Source organism: Ostrea edulis, chromosome 6 (assembly GCF_947568905.1).
Source record: "Ostrea edulis chromosome 6, xbOstEdul1.1, whole genome shotgun sequence".
NCBI lineage: Eukaryota > Metazoa > Mollusca > Bivalvia > Ostreida > Ostreidae > Ostrea > Ostrea edulis.
This window is the reverse complement of record NC_079169.1, coordinates 84,955,697-84,975,697: the sequence shown is the minus strand read 5'-3', so window position 1 is coordinate 84,975,697 and position 20,001 is coordinate 84,955,697. Positions and strand designations below refer to the sequence as shown.

Genomic DNA, 20,001 nt, shown 5'->3' with positions numbered 1-20,001 from the left:
CTTCTGCGCCACTTTCTGCCGATGGTGATATGGTCTATCTGGTTATAAGTCTTCCCGTCGGGTGAAGTCCAAGTTGTCTTGAAGATTTCCTTGTGTGGAAATATCGTCCCTCTAATGACTAGATCATTGAATGCACAGAATTCCACAAATAGTTCTCCATTTTCATTTTGTGTTCCAACACCATGTTTGCCCATAGTATCTTCCCTGTGTTTGTTTTCTGTCCCCACTTTTGCATTGAGATCTCAAATTGAGGACCTCAAATCACTTATTCTAAAAGGTCCTAAATACAGAGAACCTCGGTCTTTCAATTGGCGACAGAACTTCATCTCTATCATGAATTCTGTCGAAGATTGTGCCAGACGATGGGCTAAATATGAAAAAGAACTTGATACATTGTCAGAATGGGTTAAAAGCATAAGAGGAATATTAAAATCCCGCATTAAGACATATTAAAACAATAGTACGTACCATCTATCCTTCTGTGTTTAGTAAACCAGAAGTGATAAAAGAATTAGATAGGTTACATGAAGAATGTTTTGGTTCCAGCTGACAAAGCTAGAAACAACATTGCCTTTGTTTGTAAGGCTCATTATTACAACTGTATTTTAAACGAACTTGGTATTAATTCCACTTTTGGTAATCGTACTTTTACTCCAACTGCCCTTTCAAAAGATGAAATTATTCAAAACCATGCTTCAGTTTTAGACACATTTAATATCCCAGTCAATGGGTCGAATGAATATGAGTTACCGTACCTATATTGGATTCCTAAACTACATAAAAACCCTTACAAAGATACATTGCTAGATCCAGTAAGTGTTCTACCAAGCCCATATCTTTGCTCCTCACGAAAATAGCTGTGAAGGAGAAACTTCAAACTTACTGTGCGACTACATATGCCAGAAGTGGTGTTAATCAAATGTGGATTCTAAAAAATTCTAAAGAACTTTTAGCAAACTTGAAATCGCAAAACTTTTCCCAAATCAATATCATAACCTATGACTTTTCAACACTTTACACGACCATTCCTCACGATAATTTAAAGATTATACTTTTTGACATCATAGAGAGTTGCTTCTTCAACAAAAATGGAAAACGGAAATATTCATATTTAGTGATCTGTCATCCAAAAAATTACTTTGTTAAATACCACTCTGATTCCACGCACAAGTACTCTGAAGTTGAAATAAAAAATATGCTAGACTTCCTCATTGACAATATCTTCGTGGTCTTTAGTGATCAGGTCTTCCAACAGTCTGTTGGAATCCAATGGGCACGAATTGTGCTTCTTTGTTAGCTGACCTGTTTCTATATTCATATAAAGCAGAATTTATTCAAAAACTTCTACGTGAGAAGAAAAAATCTCTTGCTGTGGCCTTCAATTCGACATTTAAATAGATCGACGACGTTTTGTCTATTAACAATAATAACTTTCATTCAAAATGTCGATTCGATATATCCCTATGAGCTCGAAATAAAAGACACCACAGAGTCGTCCACTTCATACCTAGAAATTTTATTGAAAGTAGACATTAATGGCAAACTGACAACTCAGCTGTATGAAAAACGGGATGATTTCAGCTTCTCCATCGTCAACTTCCCTTATTTATGTAGCAATATTCCATTATCACAGGGTCTGCATATGGTGTTTATATCTTTCAACTGCTTCGATACGCTAGAGCTTGTTCTGCTTATGATCGGTTTTTTAAATCGATGCAAGCTACTGACAAACAAGTTGAAGGTACAGGGGTTTCAACAGTCTCGATTGAAGTCAGCATTTCACGAATTACATGGTCGTTATAACGATTTAGTTCGTCAATACAACCTATCATTGGGTCAAATGCTGTCTGATGTGTTTCATGCCGATTGTTAGGCCGTTCTTGGCACACTGATTTTGACTACGGATAACTCCGTTTACCTGATCAGGATATAGGGCTCACGGCGGGTGTGACCGGTCGACAGGGGATTGCTTACTCCTCCTAGGCACCTGATCTCACCCCTGGTGTGTCCAGAGGTCCGTGTTTGTCCGATTATCTATTTTGTATTGCTTATGTATTGCTTATAGGAGTTATGAGATTGATGACTGTTCGTTATATTCATCTTTCATCTCCCTTGTACGTTATAGTTGTTTTAAAAACATTGAAGATATACATGTGACATTTTAAGAGTGCTTCTGTTTTTTGAAAAATTCTACATTTTTAGATATGTCATTTTTCCATTATGTTTCTTTTAAAAAGGTTACCTACATGCTCAGCTTTATAAATGCATACGAAAATCCGATGCATATCTAGGGTAGACTTCTTAAAGGCATATATAATTTACATGATTGATTCTCTACCACAAATATTTCAGGTTATTTTTAATTCATTTGGAACCATGTACTGCTGTTTCTATGATAAATAACATATTTTTAATAGGGGGGGGGGGGGGGGGGGGGGGAGGGGTCCATGGTCGAATCTTCAAGAAGACCCATTTCCAGGAGATCCGAGGGTTAGTTAGCCACTCAGGCTGATGCTACCGAAACTGAAAGTTATTTATATGTTAGGGTCTATTTTGTGTTTGTGATCTCATAGTTGATTTTGCTTATCATCGTTGTTTAGTTATTGAATCAGTATTCAGACACGACCGAGGTAAACGATACAATACATGTAATCTGGATCTTAGTTACTCGGTTGAGGTTCTTTCATTGCATTTATTACTGCTGATCTGGTGTCGTCTGCTAAGAGAAATCGTAAGTTTGTTGTGATTTAACTTGATTTGAAGGAAGGAACCCTAAGTGGACCCAATTACAGTAACCACAATTAGTCGTTTGATGATCCAGTTCGTTACACGTACGACTTATTCTATCAGAGGCGATTTTCATACAAATATTTGGGTAAAAAGTTGCACAAACTTACTCTTTATCAAAATATGATTTCAAATTAATAGTTTACCACAGAAATGTTTAAAAATGTGTTTATTTTATTTCCTTACTTTCCCAAGGGCAAGGAATTAGAAATGTTGAAGAAATTTTTTCTAGATATATCAACTAGTCCAGGGAATTTAATTGGTGTTCAACATGCCGTAGTTTATGGTTGGCCAAATGATTTGATACAATAGAATTAAAATAGCAAAAAGTTATTTATAGATAGAATTATGGAAAATTCTATGTATATTTTCATACATTTTAACTTCCTGATAACACAGAAGTAAAGGAAGGACCTGACGTAATTGATTGTTTCTACGAAATTAACAGCTTTTACTTTCTTTTTGAGACGTGTTTACTTTTCATAGTTGTGGTAAGTTAGAACAGTTTCACAGATTCAATGTGATGACTTTATTGTGATACAAATAAGACAATCACGTAAATAGATATTATTATTCTGTCACAATTCTCAACAAAGTTTCTCTAGCAGCCACCTCAATGTCAGACATCATTTCCGCAGTAACCGCAGCCAGTAGTATCTTACTTTCTTTTTCTATTTTTAAAACATAAGACGTGTTTACTTTTCAGAGTTGTGTCAATTAAAGGAGGTAAGTTATAATGAACAGTTTCACAGATGCAATGTGATGACTTTATTGTGATACAAACACGTCAATTACGTAAATAGAGATATATTCTTAATATTGCATGTAGATAGCATCGACAAATGGCAGATCCCGGAAACTGTAAGTTTAATTTTGAAATTGGGAAAGTTTTACCAGTGTAATGATATTTGTCATCGGTAATGCAGACTGTATCATTTATTCTGTCACAACTTTCAACACATAGACTCTCTTTCTCTCTCTCTCTCTCTCTCTCTCTCTCTCTCTCTCTCTCTCTCCAGCAGCCATCTTAATGTCATGTCATATATATATATGAATAAAAGTGCGAAGTTTGTGAGTAAAATGTCCAGAGTTTACACATCGATAAATTCTACAAAAAGAATGTTTGATTCTTATAATTCCAATTCGTTCCTTGTATTATCAATTTAATAATTTGAATAGTTTCCCCGCACTATGTTATTTGTTTTCAGGCGCGTATGTATACCTAGCATTTTTGGATTTATTGATGTGTAAATTCTCGTTTAGATTTATTTTTGTCCAATCAAAATAGTAGTAAATAACATTGGAATTATTGCAATATAAACAGATACATGCAATGAAGATGATTTACAACAAAGGTATAATATATATTGCATTAGGATTCGGATACCAGTTATAAAACTTATATCAATCTGTTTCCTTTATGTAGATTTACAGTTGTGATAGTGATCTGGGTAACAATGGCAAAAGAATCTAATACAAAAATTATTATTATTATTATACTGCTTAACTGCTAATGAGGGTAATACTAATGGTAGAGATAGTAATGAGAATAATGGTATCATAAGAAATAAATGTAAATGTCATAGCAGTGTTGTGTGAAATAATTGTGAAAAGAAAGAATGTGCGAGGGTTGTTAGATTTTGAATCTTTTGGATGCGTCAATGAAGCGGTAAACAGTCGACTATTGCACAGGGGCTAGGCCCGTTTGGGCCCGAACTCTGTGATACCATAAATATATCACTGGTATTAAATGATGATAGTAACGATCGTTACTATCATCCCAAGATGGCGGAAGGAAATTCCGGAAAGACCACATTTACTTATTATATCTATTTGTATTGTTTATTTGCGAATGATATGTAGGTAAGAAATATCATACACTAGCAACAATTACGATCAGGTGTTATTTTATCTTTTATACGGCTCATATGAACAGAAAATTCGTCGTTGAAAAAACAGCGAGGATGATAGTAACGAAAGTCTTACGTTACTATCATCATTCATTTCCGTTACTATCATCAGTTTAATACCAGTGTATATAGATATTAATGGTATCACAGAATTCGGGTCCAAACGGGCTTAGCGTCGACTGTTGTATATGGAATTCCACCCCATAGACAAACAATACATACATTTTGTAAGATATTTTCCCACTGCACTTTTTTCGAAACATACCTTCAAACATTTATAAAGGGTAGATCTGTAGCTCTCTGGTCTATCCCATTTCTTTCTGGGGAGTTACAGTTCTGTAGCTACGTGTATTGACTCCGTTTTATTGGTATTCGTGTATTAGGGCCACATTGCCACTTTTTTTTTTTTTTATCTTATATACTTTAATTTGTACTGAAGAGACATTATTTGTCGAAATGCACATCTGGTGCATCAAAATTGGTACCGTATAAGTTTTCCATTACGACCCCTGGGTCGAGGCCTCTGCTGGGGGACTGTTAGTCCCCGAAGGTCTCTACAGCCCAGTAGCTAAGTACTTCGTTACTAGCTTGAAAATACAGATATATATTTAATTGCTGGGATAAAATTTTGAAATTTATTTCAAGATTAAGGATTATCTACCTCATGCATAGCTCTGATCCTTGGGCGAATTTGGTTCCAGTTTTTGGCACTCTGGTTTTCCTTTTAGCTCTTACAAGTTTATTGTTATTTCTAATTTCCAAACTTTCGGCTTGAGCATCACTGAAGAGACATTATTTGTCGAAATGCGCATCTGGTGCATCAAAATTGGTACCGCACAAGTTTTACAATATTATAATTTGTATAATTTTAATGTTTTGTTTTTTGCTGTGCCTGTAGGTAATGAGGTAATATTTGGTACATCTCTCTATATTATGACTCGCATATCAAGTGCAAGTTGCAACATGTAATTGACCTATTTTCAGTTAGTCTTTGAAAATTTCTAATATTGTTCACTGTTTCCTGGTCTTCTTTTAAAGCTGTGTTTCTTGATAGTGACTTTTATATATATTTTTGATATGCATTTTCCCTTGTGCTTTTACATTATTAACGGAGTTTTTGTACGTCTTTTTATATTGATGACATATAGATCACTACCTTTTTTAAAGGTTTTTTTTGTTGTTGTTGGCAATACTATTGAGCTATTTTTATCCCTATTGTGCTCTCTTCATTACACTTTGTCAAACACATTAATTCCATTGGTAGAGGCTATGACAGGGGATATAGAGGTAAGGGGTCCAGCCTAATTCCCTTTGCAAACGCGTATTTTCCTTTGCAATTCAAATAAAATGGCGGAGACAAAGCGGAAACAGAAAAGAGGTCAGTAATAATTATGTAATTTTCGAGGCAATATTTTTAAGATTATTACATGAATGTCACCTTTCGGTGCGCATATTCCTTCTTTCAAATGAGGAAATTCTGCTAAAATGATTGACCTGGAGATAAAAAAAAAAAAACCCACTTATTAAAGAAAAATCGAAAGCATGTCGATGTTGTTAGCCACATGCAAACAAATTAATTGACTTGGTTATTAATTTACCATAGAATTTTTTAAAAGGTTTATACGATACATAATATTATATAACTGACGGTCATATATATCATAACAATGGAATTTTCATTTGCATCAATTCGATTTTAGAAATTGAACCAAACTACGACTTCAGGTTTAAAATGACTTTGTAACTTCGATCTTGGGACATGTTTTCCATGTAACATTAACGATTGTTAAAGAATCGGGCTATTGGTATTTTGCGAAAGGGAACGGAACGGAACGGAACGAAGCCGGTTGTTGGGAACTTTAAGAATCGTGTCCACTCATGTAGGCCTGTGAAAAGTAGAGGGTTGCCAAATAAAATACCGGGCTTTAAAGTTATATATATATATATATATATATATATATATATATATATATATATATTGTGTGTGTGTGTCCAATCATATGAGCTTTTCTTCTGCGTTAATATCTAGTTATTGTATAAACTATGTTTAATCTTTGATATGAATTTATTACTGATATAAAATGCACATTTTCTGTGCTGGTTCCGTTCCGTAAAATACCAATATCCGTGTGGATAGTCCCGAAAGGACAGTTCTAATTTGATTTTTTTCTTAATCAACACCTCCTCTTACTTTCAGAGTGATCATCTAATAAACCGAAGAAAAATAAAGCTATAACAGAAAAAAGGGAAAACAATATTGCAATAATTTACAAAGCCCCCCCCCCCTCCCCCCCCCCCCCCACTTCCCTCTAAAAAAAGAGAAAATTTGGTGTCTTACGATACAATTAAAAAGAATTAGAATAATTGAATAAAATCAGATTACATAGAATAACGCTTTAATTTCGATGTTTCGTTCCGTTAAAAATACTAATATCCACAGGGATATTGGTATTTAGCGGAACGGAAGGGAATCAGATAATGCTAGCAATTATTTCAACTTATTAGTAACCTCGCAAATTTCCAGTCCCTTTTTGTGAGGTTTTTACTTGCCACTATCATTTATGCAGAAAATTTTACAATAACCCCAATTTTATTTAGTTACAACTCCGCTTACTTTCAGAGCGATCAACTAATAAACCGACGAAAATGAATGCTTCCACAGAAACAGGGGGAAATAATGCGACATTAATTTACAAGAGAGTAGCCATAACAATATCAAAGAAACGCAAGTATTCAAAATCTTACCTAACACATGGACTTTTTTTAATTTGCGAGCAAATGGCATACTGTAGATACCGTAAGGCAGGGAATGAAATGATACCAAACATAAGAAAAATTCTGTGATGTAGTGTGACGATTTTTTTAATGTAAACAAGAGACTACTTGCATGTGTAGTATAACACTTCAATTTTGAGTAGTCTCTTGTCCAATTCTTAAAAGTTGGATAAAAGAAAGATTTGTCATGCTTAAATCCAGGAACTCCCCCCCCCTCACCATGGTATTGATCTAACTTTTGGCCAAAAAAAAAATAAAATTAAAAATTAAAAAAAACCCAAAACACCAACGCTCTTAACATCGTCGGAAACCCACGGCTGATCTCGTCTTCTACTCATCAGTAGAAGACGAGATAAGCCGTTTGTTTGTATCTGACGATGCCCTCTTAACCCTCCACCAAAAATAAGTAAAATTTTAACGTTTACTGCAACCTAAGACTGAAAATACTAAGTCGTGACAAGGGGTCGATCTTTCAGTGCGTGGATTCGCCTCATTGGTGTTTTAAAGGTTAATACGATGCATAATATTACATACAGTGAAACTTCTCCAAACCGGCCCCTCAGAAAACCGGTTCTCCCTGAATATCGACCGATTTTCAAAGTCCCGGCAGAAATCTTAACATTTCCTTACAAAGAGTCTTACAAAACCGGTCACCCTGAAAACCGGACATCGGCCACTTTTTAAAGTACATTTGTTAACAAACATGTGTAATGTACCCTTATAATGCCGGCCACTTTTTGAATACCTGCGAGGGTGACCAAGAGGTGGGAAATTATCGACCGGAGGTGTGAAAAACACTATTGGCTCCTATGATTTCTATTGTTTACCTGTGCTCTAAAGGGTGTTAAGTAACACTTGGATAATCCGAGGGACCCGAATTCTGTACAAAATGTAACCCCAAAAAACCAACAACAAAAAAACCACTTAGGAACATATTGAATGAATACAGTATCAAACGCCATATTGTTGCACCATATAAACGGTAGTTAAATAAAGAACAAACCCATGACCGTTAATGATAATTATTAGAAGATGAATTAATTTTCTTGGTTTTAATAGACTTAAAAGTTCTAAGAATATTCAAATTACGATTTCATATGTACTACTGTACTTTTCAAAACCGTCAAAACAAATTTGTTAATGATATAAGCGATGAATGTATTTCAATGTAAACAGAGTTTTTATAGGTAAAAGGAATTCCAATAATATGCCTCTGTGTTTTCTTTATGTATCCTGTTATAGGTTTTCAGTTTAAAATTAGATGATTTCAGCGAGAATATTTCTTGTTATTTAGGATTACCTGTAGATACACTGTACAAGCGGACTAATTTGATCTCCACCGATAATTGATCACAGATCACTAGAACAATGTGAACAGTACATACTTTGTGAATATTGAGATAAAATGTCTCTAAATGTTAAATTCTCGGTAAACCGGCCACACCTCTAAACCGGCGGGTTTTCTTTCGGTCCGAGAGCTGGCTGGTTTAGAGAAGTTTCACTGGTATATATCATAACAATATAATTTTCATTTGCATAAATTCGATTTTAAAATTGAAACAAACTCTTTCATCACCTTTTACTAACTGCCATAAAATTGAGGAGGGGGAGGGGAACCAGTCGGCAATTCAAACTTGGCAGGAAGTGCATATGGATCTTTTGACGTAAAATAATCAAAAAAGTATATAGTGAAAAAAATGCTACACCCTTGATTTAGCCAAAGAGATTTGAATGATCTCTGCTTGATTCTCTAATGAAGAACGACCTGGTGATTCTCTAATGAAGAACTAACTGGTGATTCTCTAATGAAGAACTAACTGTTGATTCTCTAATGAAGAACTACCTGGTGATTCTCTAATGAAGAACTAACTGTTGATTCTCTAATATAGAACTAACTGTTGATTCTCTAATATAGAACTAACTGTTGATTCTCTAATGAAGAACTAACTGTTGATTCTCTAATGAAGAACTAACTGATGATTCTCTAATCAATAACTAACTGTTGATTCTCTAATGAAGAACTAACTGTTGATTCTCTAATGAAGAACAAACTGTTGATTCTCTAATGAAGCACTAACTGGTGATTCTCTAATATAGAACTAACTGTTGATTCTCTAATGAAGAACTAACTGTTGATTCTCTAATGAAGAACGACCTGGTGATTCTCTAATGAAGAACTAACTGTTGATTCCCTAATGAAGAACTAACTGTTGATTCTCTAATATAGAACTAACTGTTGATTCTCTAATGAAGAACTAACTGTTGATTCTCTAATATAGAACTAACTGTTGATTCTCTAATAAAGAACGACCTGGTGATTCTCTAATGAAGAACTAACTGTTGATTCTCTAATATAGAACTAACTGTTGATTCTCTAATCAAGAACTAACTGTTGATTCTCTAATCAAGAACTAACTGTTGATTCTCTAATGAAGAACTAACTGGTGATTCTCTAATCAAGAACTAACTGGTGATTCTCTAATGAAGAACTAACTGTTGATTCTCTAATATAGAACTAACTGTGTGATTCTCTAATATAGAACTAACTGTGTGATTCTCTAATGAAGAACTAACTGTTGATTCTCTAATGAAGAACTAACTGGTGATTCTCTAATATAGAACTAACTGTTGATTCTCTAATATAGAACTAACTGTTGATTCTCTAATGAAGAACTAACTGTGTGATTCTCTAATGAAGAACTAACTGTTGATTCTCTAATATAGAACTAACTGTTGATTCTCTAATGAAGAACTAACTGTTGATTCTCTAATATAGAACTAACTGGTGATTCTCTAATGAAGAACTAACTGTTGATTCTCTAATATAGAACTAACTGTTGATTCTCTAATGAAGCACTAACTGGTGATTCTCTAATGAAGAACTAACTGTTGATTCTCTAATGAAGAACTAACTGTTGATTCTCTAATGAAGCACTAACTGATGATTCTCTAATATAGAACTAACTGGTGATTCTCTAATGAAGAATTAACTGTTGAATCTCTAATGAAGAACGACCTGGTGATTCTCTAATGAAGAACTAACTGTTGATTCTCTAATGAAGAACTAACTGGTGATTCTCTAATATAGAACTAACTGTTGATTCTCTAATGAAGAACTAACTGTTGATTCTCTAATATAGAACTAACTGTTGATTCTCTAATGAAGAACTAACTGATGATTCTCTAATATAGAACTAACTGGTGATTCTCTAATGAAGAACTAACTGTTGATTCTCTAATGAAGAACGACCTGGTGATTCTCTAATGAAGAACTAACTGTTGATTCTCTAATGAAGAACTAACTGGTGATTCTCTAATATAGAACTAACTGTTGATTCTCTAATGAAGAACTAACTGTTGATTCTCTAATATAGAACTAACTGTTGATTCTCTAATGAAGAACTAACTGTTGATTCTCTAATGAAGAACTAACTGTGTGATTCTCTAATGAAGAACTAACTGGTGATTCTCTAATGAAGAACTAACTGTTGATTCTCTAATATAGAACTAACTGTGTGATTCTCTAATATAGAACTAACTGTGTGATTCTCTAATGAAGAACTAACTGTTGATTCTCTAATGAAGAACTAACTGGTGATTCTCTAATATAGAACTAACTGTTGATTCTCTAATATAGAACTAACTGTTGATTCTCTAATGAAGAACTAACTGTGTGATTCTCTAATGAAGAACTAACTGTTGATTCTCTAATATAGAACTAACTGTTGATTCTCTAATGAAGAACTAACTGTTGATTCTCTAATATAGAACTAACTGGTGATTCTCTAATGAAGAACTAACTGTTGATTCTCTAATATAGAACTAACTGTTGATTCTCTAATGAAGCACTAACTGGTGATTCTCTAATGAAGAACTAACTGTTGATTCTCTAATGAAGAACTAACTGTTGATTCTCTAATGAAGCACTAACTGATGATTCTCTAATATAGAACTAACTGGTGATTCTCTAATGAAGAATTAACTGTTGAATCTCTAATGAAGAACGACCTGGTGATTCTCTAATGAAGAACTAACTGTTGATTCTCTAATGAAGAACTAACTGGTGATTCTCTAATATAGAACTAACTGTTGATTCTCTAATGAAGAACTAACTGTTGATTCTCTAATATAGAACTAACTGTTGATTCTCTAATGAAGAACTAACTGATGATTCTCTAATATAGAACTAACTGGTGATTCTCTAATGAAGAACTAACTGTTGATTCTCTAATGAAGAACGACCTGGTGATTCTCTAATGAAGAACTAACTGTTGATTCTCTAATGAAGAACTAACTGGTGATTCTCTAATATAGAACTAACTGTTGATTCTCTAATGAAGAACTAACTGTTGATTCTCTAATATAGAACTAACTGTTGATTCTCTAATGAAGAACTAACTGTTGATTCTCTAATGAAGAACTAACTGTGTGATTCTCTAATGAAGAACTAACTGGTGATTCTCTAATGAAGAACTAACTGGTGATTCTCTAATGAAGAACTAACTGGTGATTCTCTAATATAGAACTAACTGTTGATTCTCTAATGAAGAACTAACTGGTGATTCTCTAATGAAGAACTAACTGGTGATTCTCTAATGAAGAACTAACTGGTGATTCTCTAATGAAGAACTAACTGTGTGATTCTCTAATATAGAACTAACTGTGTGATTCTCTAATATAGAACTAACTGTGTGATTCTCTAATATAGAACTAACTGTGTGATTCTCTAATGAAGAACTAACTGTTGATTCTCTAATGAAGAACGACCTGGTGATTCTCTAATGAAGAACTAACTGTTGATTTTCTAATGAAGAACGACCTGGTGATTCTCTAATGAAGAACTAACTGTTGATTCTCTAATATAGAACTAACTGTTGATTCTCTAATGAAGAACTAACTGGTGATTCTCTAATGAAGAACTAACTGGTGATTCTCTAATATAGAACTAACTGTTGATTCTCTAATATAGAACTAACTGTTGATTCTCTAATCAAGAACTAACTGGTGATTCTCTAATCAAGAACTAACTGTTGATTCTCTAATGAAGAACTAACTGGTGATTCTCTAATGAAGAACTAACTGGTGATTCTCTAATGAAGAACTAACTGGTGATTCTCTAATGAAGAACTAACTGTTGATTCTCTAATATAGAACTAACTGTGTGATTCTCTAATATAGAACTAACTGTGTGATTCTCTAATGAAGCACTAACTGTTGATTCTCTAATGAAGAACTAACTGTGTGATTCTCTAATATAGAACTAACTGGTGATTCTTTAATGAAGCACTAACTGTTGATTCTCTAATATAGAACTAACTGTGTGATTCTCTAATATAGAACTAACTGGTGATTCTTTAATGAAGCACTAACTGATGATTCTCTAATATAGAACTAACTGTGGATTCTCTAATGAAGAACTAACTGTTGATTCTCTAATGAAGAACTAACTGGTGATTCTCTAATGAAGAACTAACTGGTGATTCTCTAATGAAGCACTAACTGATGATTCTCTAATATAGAACTAACTGTGGATTCTCTAATGAAGAACTAACTGGTGATTCTCTAATATAGAACTAACTGTGTGATTCTCTAATGAAGAACTAACTGTTGATTCTCTAATATAGAACTAACTGTTGATTCTCTAATGAAGAACTAACTGTTGATTCTCTAATATAGAACTAACTGTGTGATTCTCTAATATAGAACTAACTGTGTGATTCTCTAATGAAGAACTAACTGTGTGATTCTCTAATATAGAACTAACTGTTGATTCTCTAATGAAGAACTAACTGTGTGATTCTCTAATGAAGAACTAACTGTTGATTCTCTAATATAGAACTAACTGTTGATTCTCAAATGAAGAACTAACTGGTGATTCTCTAATTTAGAACTAACTGTTGATTCTCTAATGAAGAACTAACTGTGTGATTCTCTAATGAAGAACTAATGAAGAACTAACTGGTGATTCTCTAATGAAGAACTAACTGGTGATTCTCTAATATAGAACTAACTGTTGATTCTCTAATGAAGAACTAACTGTTAATTCTCTAATGAAGAACTAACTGTTGATTCTCTAATATAGAACTAACTGTGGATTCTCTAATGAAGAACTAACTGGTGATTCTCTAATGAAGAACTAACTGGTGATTCTCTAATGAAGAACTAACTAATGATTCTCTAATGAAGAACTAACTGTTGATTCTCTAATATAGAACTAACTGTTGATTCTCTAATGAAGAACTAACTAATGATTCTCTAATGAAGAACTAACTGTTGATTCTCTAATATAGAACTAACTGTTGATTCTCTAATGAAGAACTAACTGTGTGATTCTCTAATGAAGAACTAACTGGTGATTCTCTAATGAAGAACTAACTGTTGATTCTCTAATGAAGAACTAACTGTTGATTCTCTAATCAATAACTAACTGGTGATTCTCTAATGAAGAACTAACTGTGTGATTCTCTAATGAAGCACTAACTGTTGATTCTCTAATGAAGAACGACCTGGTGATTCTCTAATGAAGAACTAACTGTTGATTCTCTAATGAAGAACTAACTGTTGATTCTCTAATGAAGAACTAACTGGTGATTCTCTAATGAAGAACTAACTGTTGATTCTCTAATGAAGAACTAACTGATGATTCTCTAATGAAGAACTAACTGTTGATTCTCTAATATAGAACTAACTGTTGATTCTCTAATATAGAACTAACTGTTGATTCTCTAATGAAGAACTAACTGTTGATTCTCTAATGAAGAACTAACTGATGATTCTCTAATGAAGAACTAACTGTTGATTCTCTAATGAAGAACTAACTGGTGATTCTTTAATGAAGAACTAACTGTTGATTCTCTAATGAAGAACTAACTGGTGATTCTCTAATGAAGAACTAACTGTTGATTCTCTAATATAGAACTAACTGTTGATTCTCTAATGAAGAACTAACTGTTGATTCTCTAATGAAGAACGACCTGGTGATTCTCTAATGAAGAACTAACTGTTGATTCTCTAATGAAGAACTAACTGATGATTCTCTAATGAAGAACTAACTGTTGATTCTCTAATATAGAACTAACTGTTGATTCTCTAATATAGAACTAATTGGTGATTCTATAATATAGAACATAATATGAACATATATTATGATCAGTGATATGACATTTTAAAAAACGGTTTCTATGCGAGATTTGTGTATTCCATTGAAATATATAAACTCTGAAGTTACGTATTTGATCAAAAATACGTCCGAAATACCCAAGGAATTGAACATTTAAAAATACAAGAAGGGGGGTACCGGAAGTCCTGTCCACAAGCACCTGTGGTTGAGTGTGGCGGAAAGCAGCAAAATACAATCTTTTCTCTCTCCGCCATTTTATTTATTGCAAGGAAAATACGCATTTGCAAAGGGATCTAGGCTGGACCTCTAGTAGAAGGGGACGTTGGAGTCTAATCCTCTCTCAGGGCTTGGTAGAAAATAAATACTATATAGGTATATTTACCTATATTTAATTAATTCCAATTGTAAAATAATACCAAGTGTTAGTCTTTAGTAGAGGATGGAACCCCAACCCCGCCCCGAATTGCATGGGGTGGTAAAATTCTAGAACCCGCACATGTTTATGTAGCTGCGCTCGCCCAAACGGTAGCACCGTCAGCATTATGTAGTGTTTGGTTGTAATTTTGTCTCAATAAACTGAAAAACGATATGTTTATCATTAGAATTTGTTTTTGAATGAAGTAATTCTAGAACACATTCTTTTTCATCAGGTTATCTTTCCCTTCCGACCCAAGAACAATATCCACATTTTTTTTTACCAAGTCTCCACAACTTTTCCTTAGCACTTACCAGTAAACATTAGAACTCGCAGTACTAACGATAGTAGATACTAACGATAGTAGATATCAGTATTTATCAGTACCAACAGAGTTTTATCAGTACCAACACTATAAAATCAGCAATTACCAGCATCATAAGCACGATATCAGTATATGTCAGCATTTTCCGTAAAATAAAAATGAAACTCTCAGTACCCGTTCCGTCTAGTAGTGAATGGCAAAGAATAAGAGGCTTCAATGCTTGTATTAAATTAGTAACTAGTTTTAAATTAATTTAATAAGAACAAGTTGAAAGTTCATAACATAACAATGATGGGTTATTTTCCGCAGATTTCACGCCAAATGAATTACAGAAACTGCAAAATAAATGCCTGAAATTCATAAGACAAACGGACAAAAGGTTTCTACCTATCAAAAACATGTGGAGGGATAAACCAATTCCTTACTGGGAGAACATCATGGACGCAGAACTCGGGCAAATGGTTCCTTATATCAAAGATCATAATGGTGACCCCAAATCCTCCATCAATGGAAATATTGATGGTTTGTTCTTCAGCTGTGGCTTGTACAGAAAAAATGGACGACCCCCGTGGTTCTCGTTCTTCGGAAATCGTAGACTTTACATTTCCTCATCAGCCATTTTCAAGAGAACCATGCGACTTTACTTTGCAGACTTCTACTGCCATTACAAAATTCACTACGCGACATTGGTGCTCACGAGACCGAATTCTACGCAAGACGTATTCTGCCGAGAACACAATCTTTCCGAATTAGACATACAGAACAACCCTTTTCTGAAAATTCAAATTGCAAACGGCAGAGACGAAGTTGTCGTTACGATGGGCGTGCGAGTGGAATTGTTCTATACGGAAACCGTCGATTTGAATTCCGTCATTGGCAATGAGGGTCGATTTGTTTGGGTTAAAGCACGTGGTCGTGGACGGAGCCGGCCAGACGGTATCCCAAAAAATCGGAACTGTGATATTTGCAACTGATCAGTTACTTAATTCCCTTGTTCCCAGCATCGTTAAGTTTAATACCATACTTGTTTTAGATTAGTGTTTTATGCTCTTAAATTCTTTTGAAGTTCCCTGTGCTTAATTCCCACGCTAAATAACTCCTTTTAATCCGCAATATTTTAACGTAATTTTTCTTTTATTACGTCTTTGCGATTTTACGTCTCAAAAATGTATTATTTCTTTTAAATACCCCCCATCAGGCTTTCATTTCGTAACATTTCTGTTACACTGTAAATGCTGATTTGCATATTGTGATATAATACTCGCTATATTTACGTTTTCTGTAAATTCATGCATGTTGCCCCCGTTGTTTTGTTGCTGTTTTATCTTTGTTGTTATCATTGAAATTATAATCTTCATTTTCTGTTATATTTTTATCTCGCAAAATAAAAATTATCAGGTACATATGGTATTGTGTAATACATTTACTTTTTGATTGACACCTGTGATCTAGTTTTTCTATTTTTAGAACGATGTCAGATGATGTAATACATACTAATATATGTATCTCAAAAGTGGTCATCTCAGAACCTTACAGAATGTAGAAACTGACTATGCAGAACGACTTATGAAGATGGTCGACAGTGAAATACATGTAACTAATATATTTGGGATGAATTATTGGTTCTATATTTATTTTTTCATTGGGTAGAATGGCCAGGGGGTTGGGGTTAAAGTGTATGTATATACACGCTATCCACACTTCATGTGCCTGTGGTAAACCGGCATCAGACACTTTTGGTAAACTTTGATTAGAGCTAATGTAAGTTAGTATTTTTTCATTGACATATTGTTAAATCTTTGAATTGTTTGTGATTGATTTCTGCTGGTCACGATAAGGGTTATTCTGACAAATAAGTGCATAAAGTTCACCTCGTCTAGCAAAATGTTAATGAAAACAGGATCTGCCAACCTAAACTCATGCACGACATTTCAAGGATTTATCCATTACCAGTGAAATATAACAACTGCATATTCACAGAAAAAATTGAAAGTAGTACACTCTGATTGGTTAAACACTGATTGATTATTGATTGATTAAACATTGGTAGAAATTCATGTTGTTCATAATAATCCCCGAGTCTCTAATCGTACAAGATAAAACAAACAATTCAATAAACAAACAAATTTGAGTACATGTCAATACTACCCATTAGGGGACACTGTGCTAGGTTCTACTTTACAGACAGAGCACCTTATCGCAGCGCTACAACTAAAGCATGCAACAGACCGTGTAACTACTATTAGTGACGTCATCACAATAGCGGTCAGAATAATGACTATTGTAACGGCCAATTACAATAAGCGTCTTAAAAGTTTCAAATGCAAACGGGAAAAGCATTGAAAACAAGTCTGTAATTCTAGCAGATATTTATTTGATGCATTTTTTAAAGATGAATTTATTCTTTTGAAAACTTAGGATTAATTTAACCTATTATTTCATTAGTTAACTTATAATCAACTTAACCTTTGACCCATGAATAATCTACAGTTGCGCACGCCTTTTGTTCTACAGAGAATACCATCGAGTCGTATCCATGATTAGGAATGATTCTAACTGTTGGAGAATAGGACATCACTTGGAAAGATATTTTCCCACTGAATAAACAACATTTTGTGAAGACGTTTTTAAACTAAACATATGAGAGTCTTGAGAGAGGGAGAAAGATATTCTCTAATTATGTAATGGCCTAATTTCCGGTGCCCATTATTTATATTATGATCTATTTTCTTGGGCCCATTATTCATGTTATGGTCTATTTTTCGGAGCCCATTATGTATGAAATGATATATTTTCCGGAGCCCATTATTGATGTAATGATCAATTTCCCGGAGCCCATTATTTGTTATGCCCTATTTTCTGGGGCCCATTATTTATATTATGATATATTTTATGGAGCTCATTGTCTATGTTATATTTTCCGGAGCCCATTATTTATGATATGATCTATTTTCCGGCGCCCATCATTGGTCTACAGATCCCGTCATTGAATTCGCATTTGGAATCCTTGTCACAGTCTATTTGGTTAAGTATGACGATGCAGTAAAAACACGTGTCCATCTCCGTCTGATCGCGGCTATCTATTCCAAACAATTTGGTGCAAATGGGGGTCTGTAGACCTTAAAAGAAGAAAATTGTTCTGTTACTAAAATTGTAGTGTATTTTACTTTTTAATAATGTTCTCTTATTTTCATATCACATGTAGGCCTACACTCCTTGACGATATGGGTAGTAACTAACAAGAGCTCCGCAAGGCGGGGCATATCCCATCGCAATAATTTTCTGCAACTTTGCTATACAATCCAGTAGTAACCATGACCTTATGACCTCAAAATCAATAGGGTTCTTCCTCTTTTGACATCAAAGCTATATGTAAAGTATCAAATCAATCGAGCGAAAAATGCGACCTCTAAATTGTCTACAAGCTTTTTCTACAAGTCCTGTAGTGACCCTGAACTTTGACCCTAAAATAAATAGAGTTCTTTCTCTTTTGATAACAAAGCTGCATGTGAAGTATCAAATCATGATTTTGTAAAGTGTCTACAAGCTTTTTCTATGAAGTCCTACAGTGACCTTGACCTCTGGACAATATCATAGGGTTCTTCGTCATTTAATAACAAAGCATCGATTCCATCGTGCAAAACATGTGGCCTGAAGAGTGTCTACAACTTGCAAGCTCAGTGTTACACACACACACACACACACAACACACACACACACACACGAACGGTCCCGTTACTATATCTCCTCTCGCCTTGGATTGCGAGGGTATAATAAAATAATCACGACCTTCCTTGATAGTAATACAGGTCCCCCCCCCCCCCCCCCAGTATTGATGACAGTCACCCATCGACTAAATTTGTTCTTCATCTTTATATTTGCATATCAAATACATGTACAGGGATTTGCGTTGATGAAATTTGATATTGAAAATACACGAGGACATGAATTGTGACGTCTTATACGACAGCATAATACATGAAGCGCATTCACGCTTCCTGAAAAGTATACTGGCGAGAAGCGTTGCTGTTCATACCCGCAAGGATTTTTCAGGCGCGTAGCTACGTTTACGTCAAAACGTCCGGGCGTACACATAAAAAAAAAAAACAACTATTAAATGCTACAAACATAGGTGAAAAATAAGTGTCTGCAGTATCTGTGGTACATTAGTCTCCCCCGGACCCCCTACCAGGGCCCTGCCCTGGACCCGCTGGGGGCCTTGAGCGGCCCCGAGACCCCTCGCCGTACAATAGGCGTACACATTAATTAACTCAGGCTACGCCACTGTTTTTAGTTTTTATATTTACATTTTACTTTCGTTTTTGTCGGAATACTCCCAGCTGTTAAAACAGTCGTGCTATATTTATACAGATTCATACGTACTTCTTTTACGTTCATGAGGAAATTGGTATCATTTCAATTATTAAAGACGACATTGGAAATGTTAATATTCGGATATAAACGGAACTGAAAGCCACAATAGGGAACATACATACCTGTGATAACTGCACTTTGTTCTGAAATTTTTACGCTCTGTGCTTCATTTTCTTCTGCCTGGGCTTCAAGTTTCTGTTCTTGAATTTTGTATTTTTTCTGATATCCCTGAATTTTTTCTTCAAGTTCATTCATTTGTGTCAGTGCTTTTTCCATTTCTTCAAGTTTCTGGTAA

General features: G+C 34.4%; 2 protein-coding genes across 10 annotated transcripts; one reads left to right on the top strand and one right to left on the bottom strand.

Annotated features, from left to right (window-relative positions):
- The first annotated feature begins 2,622 nt into the window (after positions 1-2,622).
- Positions 2,623-16,735, top strand: LOC125645952 (phytanoyl-CoA hydroxylase-interacting protein-like). 9 transcript variants are annotated; one of them, XM_056141123.1, is made up of 4 exons: positions 2,623-2,875; positions 3,494-3,513; positions 3,617-3,648; positions 15,642-16,735. In XM_056141123.1, the coding sequence occupies exons 3-4, from the start codon at positions 3,630-3,632 to the stop codon at positions 16,304-16,306; spliced, it is 684 nt and encodes a 227-aa protein (XP_055997098.1). In that variant the 5' UTR covers positions 2,623-2,875; positions 3,494-3,513; positions 3,617-3,629; the 3' UTR covers positions 16,307-16,735. The 9 variants fall into 9 exon arrangements, with proteins under 9 accessions (XP_055997098.1, XP_055997097.1, XP_055997095.1 ...); XM_056141122.1 differs by having other exon boundaries at positions 2,647-2,731; XM_056141120.1 differs by having other exon boundaries at positions 2,809-2,875; positions 3,591-3,648.
- A 1,480-nt stretch (positions 16,736-18,215) lies between these two features.
- On the bottom strand, positions 18,216-19,982 carry LOC130047006 (uncharacterized). The gene is made up of 2 exons (XM_056141124.1): positions 19,829-19,982; positions 18,216-18,451 (listed from the first exon to the last, which is right to left on the bottom strand). The coding sequence occupies exons 1-2, from the start codon at positions 19,980-19,982 to the stop codon at positions 18,279-18,281; spliced, it is 327 nt and encodes a 108-aa protein (XP_055997099.1). The 3' UTR covers positions 18,216-18,278.
- Between the last annotated feature and the right edge of the window lie 19 nt (positions 19,983-20,001).